The 13,447-nt window shown below is 33.1% G+C and overlaps 2 protein-coding genes across 2 annotated transcripts; one reads left to right on the top strand and one right to left on the bottom strand.

Annotated features, from left to right (window-relative positions):
- Window positions 1-3,289: 3,289 nt before the first annotated feature.
- LOC110644179 (basic leucine zipper 34-like) lies at window positions 3,290-6,286 on the top strand. Its single transcript, XM_058136889.1, has 4 exons — window positions 3,290-4,447; window positions 4,658-4,748; window positions 4,941-5,067; window positions 5,501-6,286. Exons 1-4 carry the CDS (start codon window positions 3,801-3,803, stop codon window positions 5,656-5,658), a joined length of 1,023 nt encoding a protein of 340 aa, XP_057992872.1. The 5' UTR covers window positions 3,290-3,800; the 3' UTR covers window positions 5,659-6,286.
- Window positions 6,287-8,172: 1,886 nt separating this feature from the next.
- LOC110644178 (glutamate receptor 2.8) lies at window positions 8,173-12,815 on the bottom strand. The gene is made up of 5 exons (XM_021796844.2): window positions 12,576-12,815; window positions 9,923-11,181; window positions 9,492-9,804; window positions 8,971-9,368; window positions 8,173-8,763 (listed from the first exon to the last, which is right to left on the bottom strand). Exons 1-5 carry the CDS (start codon window positions 12,778-12,780, stop codon window positions 8,305-8,307), a joined length of 2,634 nt encoding a protein of 877 aa, XP_021652536.2. The 5' UTR covers window positions 12,781-12,815; the 3' UTR covers window positions 8,173-8,304.
- Window positions 12,816-13,447: the final 632 nt, after the last annotated feature.

Raw genomic sequence — 13,447 nt, 5'->3', positions numbered from 1 at the left:
AAAAATTGTTCTTCAAATAAAAAATAATGACTTTTTAATATTTAAACTTTCATTATAACTTTTTTATAATTAGAATTAAACATTATTAAAAAAAATTTATTCTAATAAAAAATAATTATTTTTTCATAATTAACCTTGCACTATACCTTTTTATAATTAGAATTGAACATTATTAAAAAATATTTTCTTCTAATAATAAAGAATAATCATTATTAAAAATAAATAAATAACACATTTTAACAAAAATAAGGAATAATTTTTTGAATTAAAAAATATTTTCTATTTTAATAGATAAATTCATTTTTATATTTTCTTTTTACTGTATATGAAAATAGAAATTAAAGTTTTAAAAATAATTAAGTCTTAAATTTAAGAAAATAATATTCATAACTTTGTGGGTGAAGGTATATACAAATAATTTGATCAGTATATAGAGGTCAATTAATTTTTTATTAGAAAAAATATATTTTCCATTAAAAAAGAGTTTCATATTTAAATTTAAATAAATATACAATAGCAATTAAAAAAAAAAAAGTTAATTGACCCTTCATTTCTTTTATTGAAGTAGATCCATCTCTGGATTATATCATCAAACTGCAAATAATGAATATAAAAAAAAAATTTGGTTATGGTAGAAGGGAATTTAATTTATTTTTGTTATTCTGAGATTCATCTTCAGGCAAAAGCAGATGGGTTCCTCCCAGGTGGTGCAACGTGCAAGTCTTCACAGTTGCATGTCTCCAGATGGTCCTGACAGGAAGACGTATAAGTCTGGTAGACAGTTTCATTCACCAATTGTACTCACTTTTTGTTGGGGGCTCTTTCTGTCTCCATACTAGTGACGAATTCAGAACAAAACTCATATTGCAAAATGATTTTCTTGGGTTCTGTTGCTAATAAATCAATTGTTTCTTTGGTATTATTTCAATATTCACATGCAATGCCATAATCCGAATGTGTGACTGACTAACAATTCATTTAGGTGGTGACACCAAACAACTTCTAATACATTATACTTGCTTTGCAGGCTACCCTTGAACGTGGGAATGATGCAGGACCTGCACATAAAGTCAACGATACAAAGGCTTTCCTGTTTAATTCCCAGAATCTGTCCGTGGGCTGTTGAGTTCCCGTTTCTGGACCATGATTATTGCCAGTGTTGGATTGGACTCAAATCCCATTTTTAAAACGGAGCAGATACTAACAACAACAATGGTGTATAAAGGGGACATCAAGGAACTTGGGAGTACTGTGGCTTAACTAGGTCTTCAAACATAAATCCTGGGAGTGAGCTTCTCTTCTCAGTATACTGAACTAACCAAAATATTAGTCCATTGGGCCGTTACGGACTGATCCAAAAAATTATTGGAATCTAAGTTTTGGAGCTTAAAAATTAATAAAATTATAATCTTATCAATTTATATTTTAGGAGAAATTATCAAGTGTATTCAATATATATGCATCATATTTCATAATTATGTAAAATTTATTTTTTATATTACAAGAATACTCACTTTTTTTATGAAAAAAAAAAATATTACTTTTATATATATTGAGAGTATTTTATAATATTTCTATACCTAATATTATAAAGAAAGAATTTTTGAAATGGACCATCTCCTTCAATTTTTTTACAATGCAAGCGCATTGCTTTAACTCAGAAAGACACGAATTCAAGGGGTCATGGCCAAGGGGCCTTGCCTTGTCCCCCTCAAATTAATTTTATATATATGAAAATGGATGGAACTGTAGAAAGAGATGAGATGAGATGAGCCATCTTGAATTTCTTTTATAGTAATGCGTTAACGCGTTCACTCTTTATTTTTGGCACCCAATGTCATTATGATCTTAAAAAACACACAAGTAGCCAGTAGGACCTTTTCATCTCTCCTCCACGTGCAATAATGCCTTTGTATCCACTTCTGTACGGCATTTAAGAATTTTTGGGATCCATATATTAAATTAAAATTTATGGAGAGTAAAATATGTTGGGTATTTCTCTTAATTAGTTGTGTGATCTCTAGCTTTCTTATGGTAAGCACATGCAAAAGTAGCAATCAATCAATATTTTATCAGTTAGAATTATTGTCTATGTGCCGCTATGAATATTACTGAATTACATATCTTAATCTTGGCAAATAATGATCCAAAGTTCAAAAGTATACTAATGAATTTGTTAAGATATGTATCCACAATATGTCAACATCATCCAGTACTTTAATTTATATAAAAAAATTTATCATGGTCGTTGAAATTAATGTTTAGAGTTTTGCTTGCTGATGAATTTAAGCAAAGCATAAATATTACACATGCCATATTCAAGTGGTGATTTTATTTATTACATACATGAGAAATTAAGGGTGTCAATGCAGAGACAAACTTTCGCATAACAAGGGTGCGTTACTTAATAACTTGCCTTCCAACTTTTCACTAATCATTATGTGTCTCTCTCTTAAGTTGTTTGATATATAATAAAAACATAGAAATGACAACATGAGAGATGATTGAAGCTATCAAGAAACCTCTCTCTCTCTGTGAATTGACGGAGAGAAAGGCATGAAAGAAAGGGACACATACCCTCTCCATGTGACTCCGATTAGGAGACAAAGTAAAGAAAGGTGGGCAGTTCACATGGGGGAAGGAGGACATGATTCTTGCTATGCTCCCTCTCTTTCACAGCTCATCCTCCCCTAAATCCTGCATCCTCCCAATTTCCACTTTCCTGTTTATTTTTATCTTGCCCTTAGGATACTATCCCATGTGTCTACCTCTACCACAACTACATACTCCTACATATATATGATCTCCTTGTACATAAATCCCTTTCGAGATATTAAAAAATAATTAATTAAAGATCTAGCTAGAGTTTAACATCTTGATCAAGTCTTTTTCCAAATTATTCATAAAATTCAATATCTCTCAAATACAACATATGTACGGAATCAAAATTAAAGCTAAAATTGAACGTATTCAATCCAATCCAAGGGCCAAGGTTGAATGCGAGTAGGAAGACAAAGTTGTGAGGGCGTGCACGGAAAAGGGAAATTGGCAGAGAAAATAGAAAATTATAACAAAAAGTTAGTGAATAAACGATGCATTATGTAGTATGAGTTGATGCCAAGGAGAGGGGTCACATCTGCACGTGGTGGCTGATTCCTCCAGTTATGAGAAGAACTACTCCTCTCTCTCTCACCCCACTCCCCACAGGCGACTTTCCAGTAAAAACCGTCGACTCTCCAATATCCCAGCTGTTGCTAGCTGTCCCTAATCCTCCCCCATGTGACCCCCACCCCCCACCACCACCACTCTCCTCCCTTCCTCCTCACCACCTCCTACACCTCTGGCCTCAAGTACCCAATTAAAAAATATTCAGAAAAAGGAAAAATAAGACATGAAACTAACATCCATCATGATGCTGTTTGCTTGCTTCCTTTCTTGCTAGTGCTTTGTTAGCTTCTCTCTTATATCTCCTCCTTTTCTTACATACTGAAGAGTGTGTTTAGGACTAACCTCCCAAGATTTTCTCTCATTACATTCTTTTCTTAGCATTAATTAGTTCTTTTCTTAATAATCTCTCCTACTCAGTGTTTTAAGGAGCCCAAGATTTGCCCATATCATTATTAGATTGTTATACCCTTTTCCTTTCTTTGGTCAGTTTCAGTTGTTGGATATTTTTATACCCTTCTCTCTACATTATATATATATATATATATATATATATATATATATATATATATATATATATATACACTCGCCCTTTTTTTTCTGTCTACCCTTGTTTTAAGGTTTAAGAGTATAACATGGCTCAATTGCCTCCCAAAATACCTACTATCACTCCAAATTGGCCTCCATTTCCCCAGCAAACAATGTCCAATTATCTCTCCAATACTCACACCACCACCGCCACCGTCACCCCAGCCGTCCTTGACAACCATCAACCCTCTTGGGTTGAAGAATTCTTGGACTTCACCTCTGCCAGACGCGGCGTCCATCGCCGGTCCATAAGCGATTCCATCGCATTCCTCGAGACAAGTACAACGCCACTGGCGGAAGATTGCAATAAGCAGATCAATGGCAACAACAACAATAATAATAATCATAATTCCTCGAATGCATTCATCTCCGAAAATCTTGGATTCGACAAGCTAGATGACGAGCAGCTCATGTCCATGTTCTCCGACGACATGTCATTGTCGATGCCGCCATCCTCGCCCAACCCATCAACGCCGTCCGATCAGAACAGCAATAATGATGAGAAACCAATGGTGGGATTAGATCAACAATATCATCATCAACAACAACAACAAAAACAAAATGAACAGCAACAGCCGGCCAAGGCTGAGCCAGAGGAGGTGGAGAGCTCATGCAAGCAAGAACCACCAAAACAACAGCCTCCCACATCTTCAAACGATGACCCTATCATTATCGATCCTAAAAGGGTTAAAAGGTAATTAACCACGTAATAAAATGTCTTAAATGTGATAATTCTTGTTATTGGGAGGTGATTACTGGTTATGTAGGGTTGCATGTGGACATATAACCAATGCAGTGAATATATATGAAAGTAAAAAGTTGCTAGTGTTAGCGAATTTTGTTTATTGGATATGTTATCCACGGTGAAAATATTTGTGGTTGCAAATTCAACGTTATTTATCAGAATCTTGGCAAATCGCCAATCTGCACAAAGGTCAAGAGTGAGGAAGTTGCAATACATTTCAGAGCTTGAACGTAGTGTCACAACATTGCAGGTACATTAATTATCTTCTTTTTAATCGTTTATACATTGAAAATTTCTCAAAGAAAATTTATTTTATGGGATTGAATTCTCTGTATATTGATGCTAATATATTTAATATGCATTATCTTATATTTCTAAAGATTTAATTGTTATAAATTAAATTGTTTTTAATGATATATAAAATTCTTCATGAAAATTGAAGACGGAAGTATCAGCATTGTCACCGAGAGTAGCATTTCTAGACCATCAGAGGTTGATTCTGAATGTTGATAATAGTGCTTTAAAACAAAGGATTGCTGCATTGGCTCAAGACAAGATTTTCAAAGATGGTAAGAGAAATTCATCATTGCAAATTTAAATAATCGTTATTTTCTGTCACCATGTTTGATGTTAAGGACTACATGATTATGAACTATGATTTCTTGGTCTGACAACTGCTTTCCATAGCTAGAGACATTGGAATTCCATACATAATTAGATTTGCCATACTAACTACCTATTTATGATTAATCTTACCATTTTTTTTTTAGCTCTTGTACATGTATCACTATCAGAATCATCACTGAGGTAGCTGAATTTCATAAGAATTCCTTGAAATCTTCTTTTCCCCATATCATTGTCAACCGTCCTTAATTGGACAAGCATCTTTCTTGAACCAATAGAGAACTGGAATTCTTGAATTATTGACAAAGAGTTGTCTTGATTTAAAACTATTAATTAATTAAGTTGAAAATATAAATATGTTATTATGTGTAATGGCAGCTCACCAAGAGGCATTAAAGAAGGAAATAGAGAGACTAAGGCAAGTGTATCATCAACAATACCTTAAGAAGATGAAAAACAGCAGCAACAATGGAGGCGGAGGAGCAGCAGCAAACCATGAAACTATTCAGTGTACGGACAAGAGGAGCTTCTCATGAGCTGAGAAATACTGTGTGTGTATATATATATATATATATATATATATAATTTTTTTTTAAAATTAGAAAAGAAGAAGAGGGTGGTAGAGTTCTTGAGATGTGAGGCCACGGTGAATCTGCTGGTAACCTGGGCCATCACGTGATGTGTCTCTTTAGAGACGGGCCCCTGACAAGCTTGTGAGACTGGACTTCGAGGGTTTGACAAGGACACGTGGACTGCTAAGATAGGGCGGTGACAACAACAATTTTTTATTGTTTTTAATTTCCATTCTTGGGTTGGTTTGATATTTTTCTTTATTTTATTAAATTTTAATGAAGAAAATGACTGATTTGCTGATAATAATATTTTTTGGTCGGGCCGAAGATGGCAGGTGTTTGGGAGTGGGAGTGGGAGTGGGAGTGTCTTGAATACATGGAAAGGATAAAGTTGTCAGGGGTAGGGTGGAGTTAATGCTTCGTTTATTTTATCATTTTTCATTTACTGGGCTCAATAATTTCTGTCTTTTTTATTTTTTTTTTTGAAAATTGTAAAAAGATTTTTCTTTTTTTTTTTTAATTCAAGAATTGTTGCTTAAATTCTTCCTCTCTAAATTTTATTGGTTAATTGCATCAATGACTTTCACTATAAGCATTGTCCACAAAATTGTGGGGATTAAGTTTCAATAATAATTCAAACTATTGTTTATGATATAATTGCTTGCTTTTTTAAAATTTAAATTTTATCTATATTAAAAAATCATGATAATATCTAACATTACTAATTCAGTTAGTAAATATAAGCATTTCCATGGATGTGCTTGCTCTTCTAATGAAATGCTTCTTTTGAAAGCACCAGTGTACCCGTGATTCTAATGGAGAACAGTCATAATTGCCCGGAGCTGTTCTGGCACATCCCTGGATTGATACCGCAGAATTTACAAATCCATTTTTGATCCCTTGCTTCAGTTATTATTGAAGGAGACTCATTGCTGGTAATCAAAGCCCTTGGTTCAGCTTTGTTAATAGACAAAACACAAACATCCAGAGGGCAAATGTGAACCAAAGACAAACTGAATTGGTAAAACCAAGTTTTATTAGAAAGTCATACAATTAAGACAAATATGGGTTAGTCTCTATTTACAACATTAAAAATTTAAAAGGATGAGAAGCAACTTTGAAATTCCCCCATGGCATTTATGCGTGGAGCTTGCAGCTTACTTGAACCGCCGAAACTACCAGGACCATCCGCAACTTTGAAAACTTCCTTTGGAAATCGTCGAATTTCGACCCATTCTATGATTACCTTCCTCGTAGTTATATACACACTACATGCGACTTCCTTTAGCTAATTTTTTTTATATTTTGTTTTATTGTAATTAAGATTGATGAATCTAAATCTAAATTATATTATTGCTTAATTATTTCATGAGTATTTAGTTTTAAAATTTTAAAATTTAACTCTGATATAAATAAAAATATTACATACTCAAATATGCTAAAATTAATTATGTAAAATTATGACCAAAAATTACTATAATTGATTTGTTGTGCAATATATAAGTGCATAAATTATAAAAAAATAAACACACAAAATATCAATATTTACATAGTTTATCATTTTCACATAGGATTATATCCACAAGTATTGTCATGTTCTACTATCAATAAGTATCATCATCAATTACAAAATCAAACTATACTACTCATCAATGCAATTACATTCAACAAATTACTCATTATAAACTGTCTATAGTAAATACATTAGATAGTTCTCTCGGTCTCTTCTAAACATAACTCAATAATCACTTTCTCTTGAATTATGTCATATCTTCACTTTAGATCAAAATCTCTTCCCTTTATCAGACTACAATAAGTAAAAGCCTCTTATCAATGGATTGAGACAAATTCTCAGCAATTGGCAAAACCCCTCTCTATGATAGCTAACTGTCCTTCTCTATGGATAAAGTCACTCTCCAGCAAAACCAAAATAACTTTTCCATTCTTCTCCTATTAATAGTATTAATTCACTCAATCCTAATCTAATTATGAATCATACTTAATTTAGGAATAATACTAAAATAGAAATTTTACTTCCATCCTATTAAGGAATATTTCTCAAATTAGGAAAAGGTATTTCAAATCAACTAAAATTTTGGATCATAAATCTAATACGATTCAAGGCAATACAATATATTATTTGAATTTGATTCGGTTAAAAATATAAGAATTAAAATTTAATTTAAACTTTATTATTTTTTATATTAAAATTTAACAAATTCAAGTGTATGCGGATGTTTAATACTAGCTATAAGATAGACACTCGATTATTGAATATTATTAATCCAATAGCAAGTAGTTTCTATATTAAAATAAAAATGGATTTATGTGATTTTCCGTTATACATTTCTATTTAATTTATATCAAATATGTGAGAGATATTACCTTTAATTTAAAAAAAAAAATTATAGAAAGACTTGCCCTGTACATCATATAATTTAACATAATTCATAAATGGTGAGAATTTAATACTAATAATACTGTTAATTTTGCTGCTGCATTTATATCAAGTAAGATGTGAAATGTTTACATAGAAACAATACACGTATATGTGAAGTTTTTTTTTTGATATTTTAAAAATTAACAAAATTTGAGCTCCTTATAGCTGATCTATGGCATGGAGTCGATAGCTAAACTTGAGTTCACAATTCTTGAAGCAGTGGTTGAAGAATTTCTTGGACTTGGAGCTTCATGGTCATTGGCATGCAATCTTTGAGCCCGAGAGAGTTGATTTTCGTGATGCTTCCAACGCCTCACTACGTCAAAGTACATTAGCATCCATACGATTCCATGGACAAGGCCAAATTCTTGAATTTTATGCTTGTAGTAAAAAACATAAATGAGGAGAGCAAGTGTTGATGTGCCTCCAGTTATTATGAAAAGCATCCAAAAGCTGCTGGGGCTTAGGCTGAATGTCTCATCTTCTAATTCTGATGATTCCTCTTGATTTACTACACACTTTTGAGAACCAATCATTGCTTTTTCTAGTTCTTGAAGCTCACCACTCTCTGTTACTTTCACTAGTGCTTCTGTTACTTCATGAAGTAGCGGAGAGCCCTTTGCAAATGCCTGAGATATAAACCAAGAGGACTAATCACAAAAAAAATTTTAATAACTCAAATTCGAAACCTCACAATTCCGGATACGATTTCAGTACTACCAAGCTTGGTAAGAATATGTAATTTTTAGTACAAACAGGTTCATCCATGATTCATATCTGAATTGTGCTGATGTAAGGTATATATATAAATGCTGAAGAATTGACAAGGTACTTACAAATGCAAAGCCTCCTACTTTGAAAGATGGTCCAGCTATGGCAAAGCCCCAGCAGAATCTAGCAAGGAATAATTTGGCAATTGGTTTTTCAAGAAAAACAGCTTCAATTCCTCCATTTCGAAGTTCCTTAGCACAATCTTCAGGCGAGGAATAATTTTTCATGTTTCTGGGCTTAAAGTGCAACACCTCCTCCAAATATTTTGCAACAAATGATACACCAAAATGACCAACAAGTGCATCGCTTGCTTGAAGCGACTCAATGCTATCTATGGCAGGTACAAGCCCTGAAACTGTGAGTATGGTGGAGAGATTAGCTGTGTAAGTCTGTGTGATAATTAGTGCCACAAACAGCCAAACCACCATTGCCATGCGTGATAAATTGCTATGCAACTTTGCCCCTTAATTTGGTCATTTAGATAAACAAAAAAAAAAGTGAATTAAATTAGCTTTAGAATCACAATTAATAACAAAAAAACTAATTATAATGAAGCTGATTTCAAATAGAAAACTGAAGTTTATACCTTGCAAGGAGAAGAGAGTGGTGAAGGACAGAGAGACCAAAGTTCCCATTTGATTGAGGAAGGAGCCTCTAAGGTCAGAGGAGTGATTTCTCTCTATCAGCCATACTACAAAACCATTGTAGACATTTATCGTGAATATCAGAATCCACATGGCTTTAGTAAAAGGCCTTGCGAATAACCATGCTTTACTACTTGATTTTGACCGAAGAGGAACTACCATCACCAGTTGTGATTCTGTGTACGGAACAGTAAATTCTGCATACTCGAATCGGTTTGCCACTATTGCTATGTCTCCAACTGCTGCATCAAAATTCTGCTCCCATGCGCACACAATTAATTGAAAAAAAAAAAAAAAGGAGAGAAATCAATTTTCCTGCAACGATGGAAGCAAATTAAAATTTCATGAACCCTTCACAAATTATAGGCCACACCTTTAAATGAATTTTTTTCACCAGATCAGTATATTTGCCCTCGAAGGGAATAAATTCGTATGGCAAATAGAATGGTAACTTTTGCACGGATGCCTTGAAGAGTTCAATTGCGTATCCTTTGAAGGAAGTAGAATTTTGCAGTTGATCGAATTCAACTGCCACATATTGCTTGAATGTGGATTCACTAGGCACCCCAATTCTCAGTGGCTTAGCATCATCATCTGTTGCTAAATTCCATCCCCTTGGGGTAGACCTAGGCCCCCCCGGCCACAACACTTGTCCCAGATCTTTCATAGAGGACTTATACGTTGCACCACTAGCAGTGATATTCTCTGAAAAACCAAGTCCATCAGACCAGAACCCCAGTTCCCCATAACTCCTTCCCATCACATTAATGATCTGAAATGTATGCATTGGAGCTAATTTCTGATTAATAAAATGAAACTTTCCTGCTAGACCATCAAAGTTCGAAGCTAAAATCTTCTCTAACAAGTCTTGACCTCCCTTGTTGCTTTCCCTTATCGCTAAAACCACCGCCTTCATTGCATCATAAGCCTGCACTGCAAACATCCCAGGCTCATGGTTATTTTCTTCTGGATATTCCGATCTAAATCTTCTGCGAAATCTTTCGTAGAAAACCTGAAAACGCAGCTCATTGTCAGGGAAGTAGCCCTTTACTCCTAGAACCCCTTGCATTGAGTAAAAGACAGAGGCATTAATGGAATGAACAAGACTTGTAAAAGCATCAGTAGCGATCCATACATAACCCTTCTCCATCATTTTCATTTTCTTCGCCTTTGTGAACAAGCGTACCGCCAATGGAAACGACAAATGAACCACAAACACTCTACATTGCCTTCTTTTAAGCCTTCCAAGCTCTTTGGACAATGAAGAAGAAGAAGAAGCAAATGGAGGGAGAGCTAAAACATGACTTATCTCAGCACCTACCTCGTGCAGGGCATCAGAGAGATGAGGCATTAATCCAGCGAATGAAGAATCTTTGTCTTCGTAAATTAAAGTAACTTGATGCCATTCCCATGACTGCACAATATCAACTATGGCTCTTATTTGAGCATACTTGTTGGGTGAAGCTTGAAGCATAAAGGGCCATCGCTCCGGTGCCCATTCTGGAGCCGAGTCGGAAAAAGAAAGAAGTGGGATTTGGTTTTTGCTACCCAGTACGTCAGCAACTAAAGATGCCTCTTCCCAAGATTGTGGCCCTAGAATGGCTTTTACTTGTCTGTTGATAAGCTCCTTAGCTGCAATGCATCACAAATATGGTTACGTTAATTAATCAAATTCCTAGAGCTTATTTAAGAGTTAGAAATTTATAGATCATATAAGACATTTCTCCTCTCACACTAATATCAGATTATTAAAATTTTTATATGATATATATATTTCTCTCCTTTGGAAGGCGTCTGTGATAGCCAAAAAAAATTCTAGCTAGTCTTATGTTATCAAGAGATGGGTTATTATCGCAATTATTTAAAACTTTTCATAAAATATAAAAAAGTCCGTCGACTTTGATCAGATTAGCTCAATATTGCAGGATTCTTATAGAAATTTAGTATTTTTTTTATAAAAAAAAAAAAATTATACAAACAGATTGATCAGACATTGACCATACACCTGGCAAGAATATTGCGTATTGTACACCCAAAGACATTTGCAAATATCTATAGGAGCTGAAACTTAAAATACTTTGATAGATGATGCCACCATGCCAAGAGATTAGTGACAGATTCAAACATGAGATTTTTAAAACTAAATGAATCTCTCTTACAACTTAAACCAATCCTAGAAACAAATTTAGTCAAAATTTTTTACATGTTAACTAAGAAATAAATAGACTTATCTTTAGTTGTAAAATTATTTAAAAACTAAGTTTTCATCATGAGATTCAACGGTATTATGTGGAAATGTAATCGTGGTGACTAATTGAAATATAAATTAAAATTGAGTATTTTTATATAATAAATTAAAATTAAGTGATTATATTGAAAATTTGAAATCAATGATAAAAATTTAGTGATTATGAATGAAAATTAAGCCTATTAATTGATAAAAAAAATATATAGGTCGAGAATTGAAATTGAGAAAACAAAAGGTGTTTATGTTTTATTTATCCATTAAATTAATAATTATGATGTCTTAAATGTTTAGTGTTTAAAAGGGAAAAAGAATCTATAAAATCAAATTGTCAGTTGTTAGAATTGCTTGCCTTATGGATGAATAATGATATGATTATTCTAAATTGGTGAGGATTCTGAAAGATAGACCTATCAAATTCTATCATGCATACTTTCTTTTAGATAATATCTGATAAATCTGAAGATATGTTTTATTGAAATTATTTGGCTATCATCATAATCAGATTCAATTGATTTCTCATATCATTTTTGTTATTCATAAATTTATACATATTTACAAAGAATACATCAAAATTCAAGTGTTTTAAATTTAAATATCACGTGTCTTTAGTTTATAAAAGACCTGATCTCAGTTAGAAAAAAATTCATATACTTAAAAGTAATAATAATTATGGAAATTTGACTTCAACGAAACATGCATTGCCCATGAACAACAAAGAACTTATTAATAAATTGACATGTATAAATCAGATAAAATGGTAAATGTAATTATGTTTTACCTGCAAGAGCTGCTTGAAATGGTTCCCTATGAGAGTATCGAATAAGTAGTTGGATCAAGCTTCGATTGGTGTTATCTCCATTAAAATCTTCAATTGCCAATTGCATAGCTACTCTCTCTTCTTTACCAATGCGACAAGTTTCATCCAAAATCGCACCTACATTGATTTCATTTCCATCTGCAGCTATTAACTTCTGTGTAAACATTAAGACTATGGCCAGGAAACAGAAGAGATAATGCTCCATTTCTTTGTAAATATTGCTCTTCATGCATGGAAGGCACCTATATATATCCGCATCTGCATGAGAGTAATGCCTTTTCCTCCATATTGTTTGGTCAACTTAAAAATGTCTACTAATTTCTAAGTCAAGATATATTACTCTACAAAGAAACTTACATTCTTGGTCTAAGGATTGAATTTTTTGGTCTCTTTCTCTTTTTCTCTATCCACTTCAATTTTTTTTTATTGGGATATATAATTATATTATATAGCATGAAGTTAGCTTGAAGTTCCACCAACTAACTAATATGAAATTCGCTTTGGAGTTGGAGAAACTTTTTATTGGACTAATGATGGAATATTTCTCTTTTTGATTGACGATTGTAACGCTTGTGCCTTGTGATAATTTATAAAATTATGCCTATCACCTTGATTCGATAAAGAATATACAATTTAATGTTCTCTTATGACGTAAACCCAAGAAAATGGCTAGGTCTTTGCCCCTCCTTTGGAACAAGTTTTGTAAAGAAATTAATCTTGGGGCTTGTTGTCAAAGCCAAGGTATCATTTTTCTACATAATAATTGGAATATAATAAGCAGTTTTCTTATGCTTTGGCTAAGACCATTTGCACTGCACCACAAATACTGAACT

Source organism: Hevea brasiliensis, chromosome 15 (genome assembly GCF_030052815.1).
Source record: "Hevea brasiliensis isolate MT/VB/25A 57/8 chromosome 15, ASM3005281v1, whole genome shotgun sequence".
Taxonomy (NCBI): domain Eukaryota; kingdom Viridiplantae; phylum Streptophyta; class Magnoliopsida; order Malpighiales; family Euphorbiaceae; genus Hevea; species Hevea brasiliensis.
This window is presented reverse-complemented; position numbering and strand designations above follow the sequence as displayed.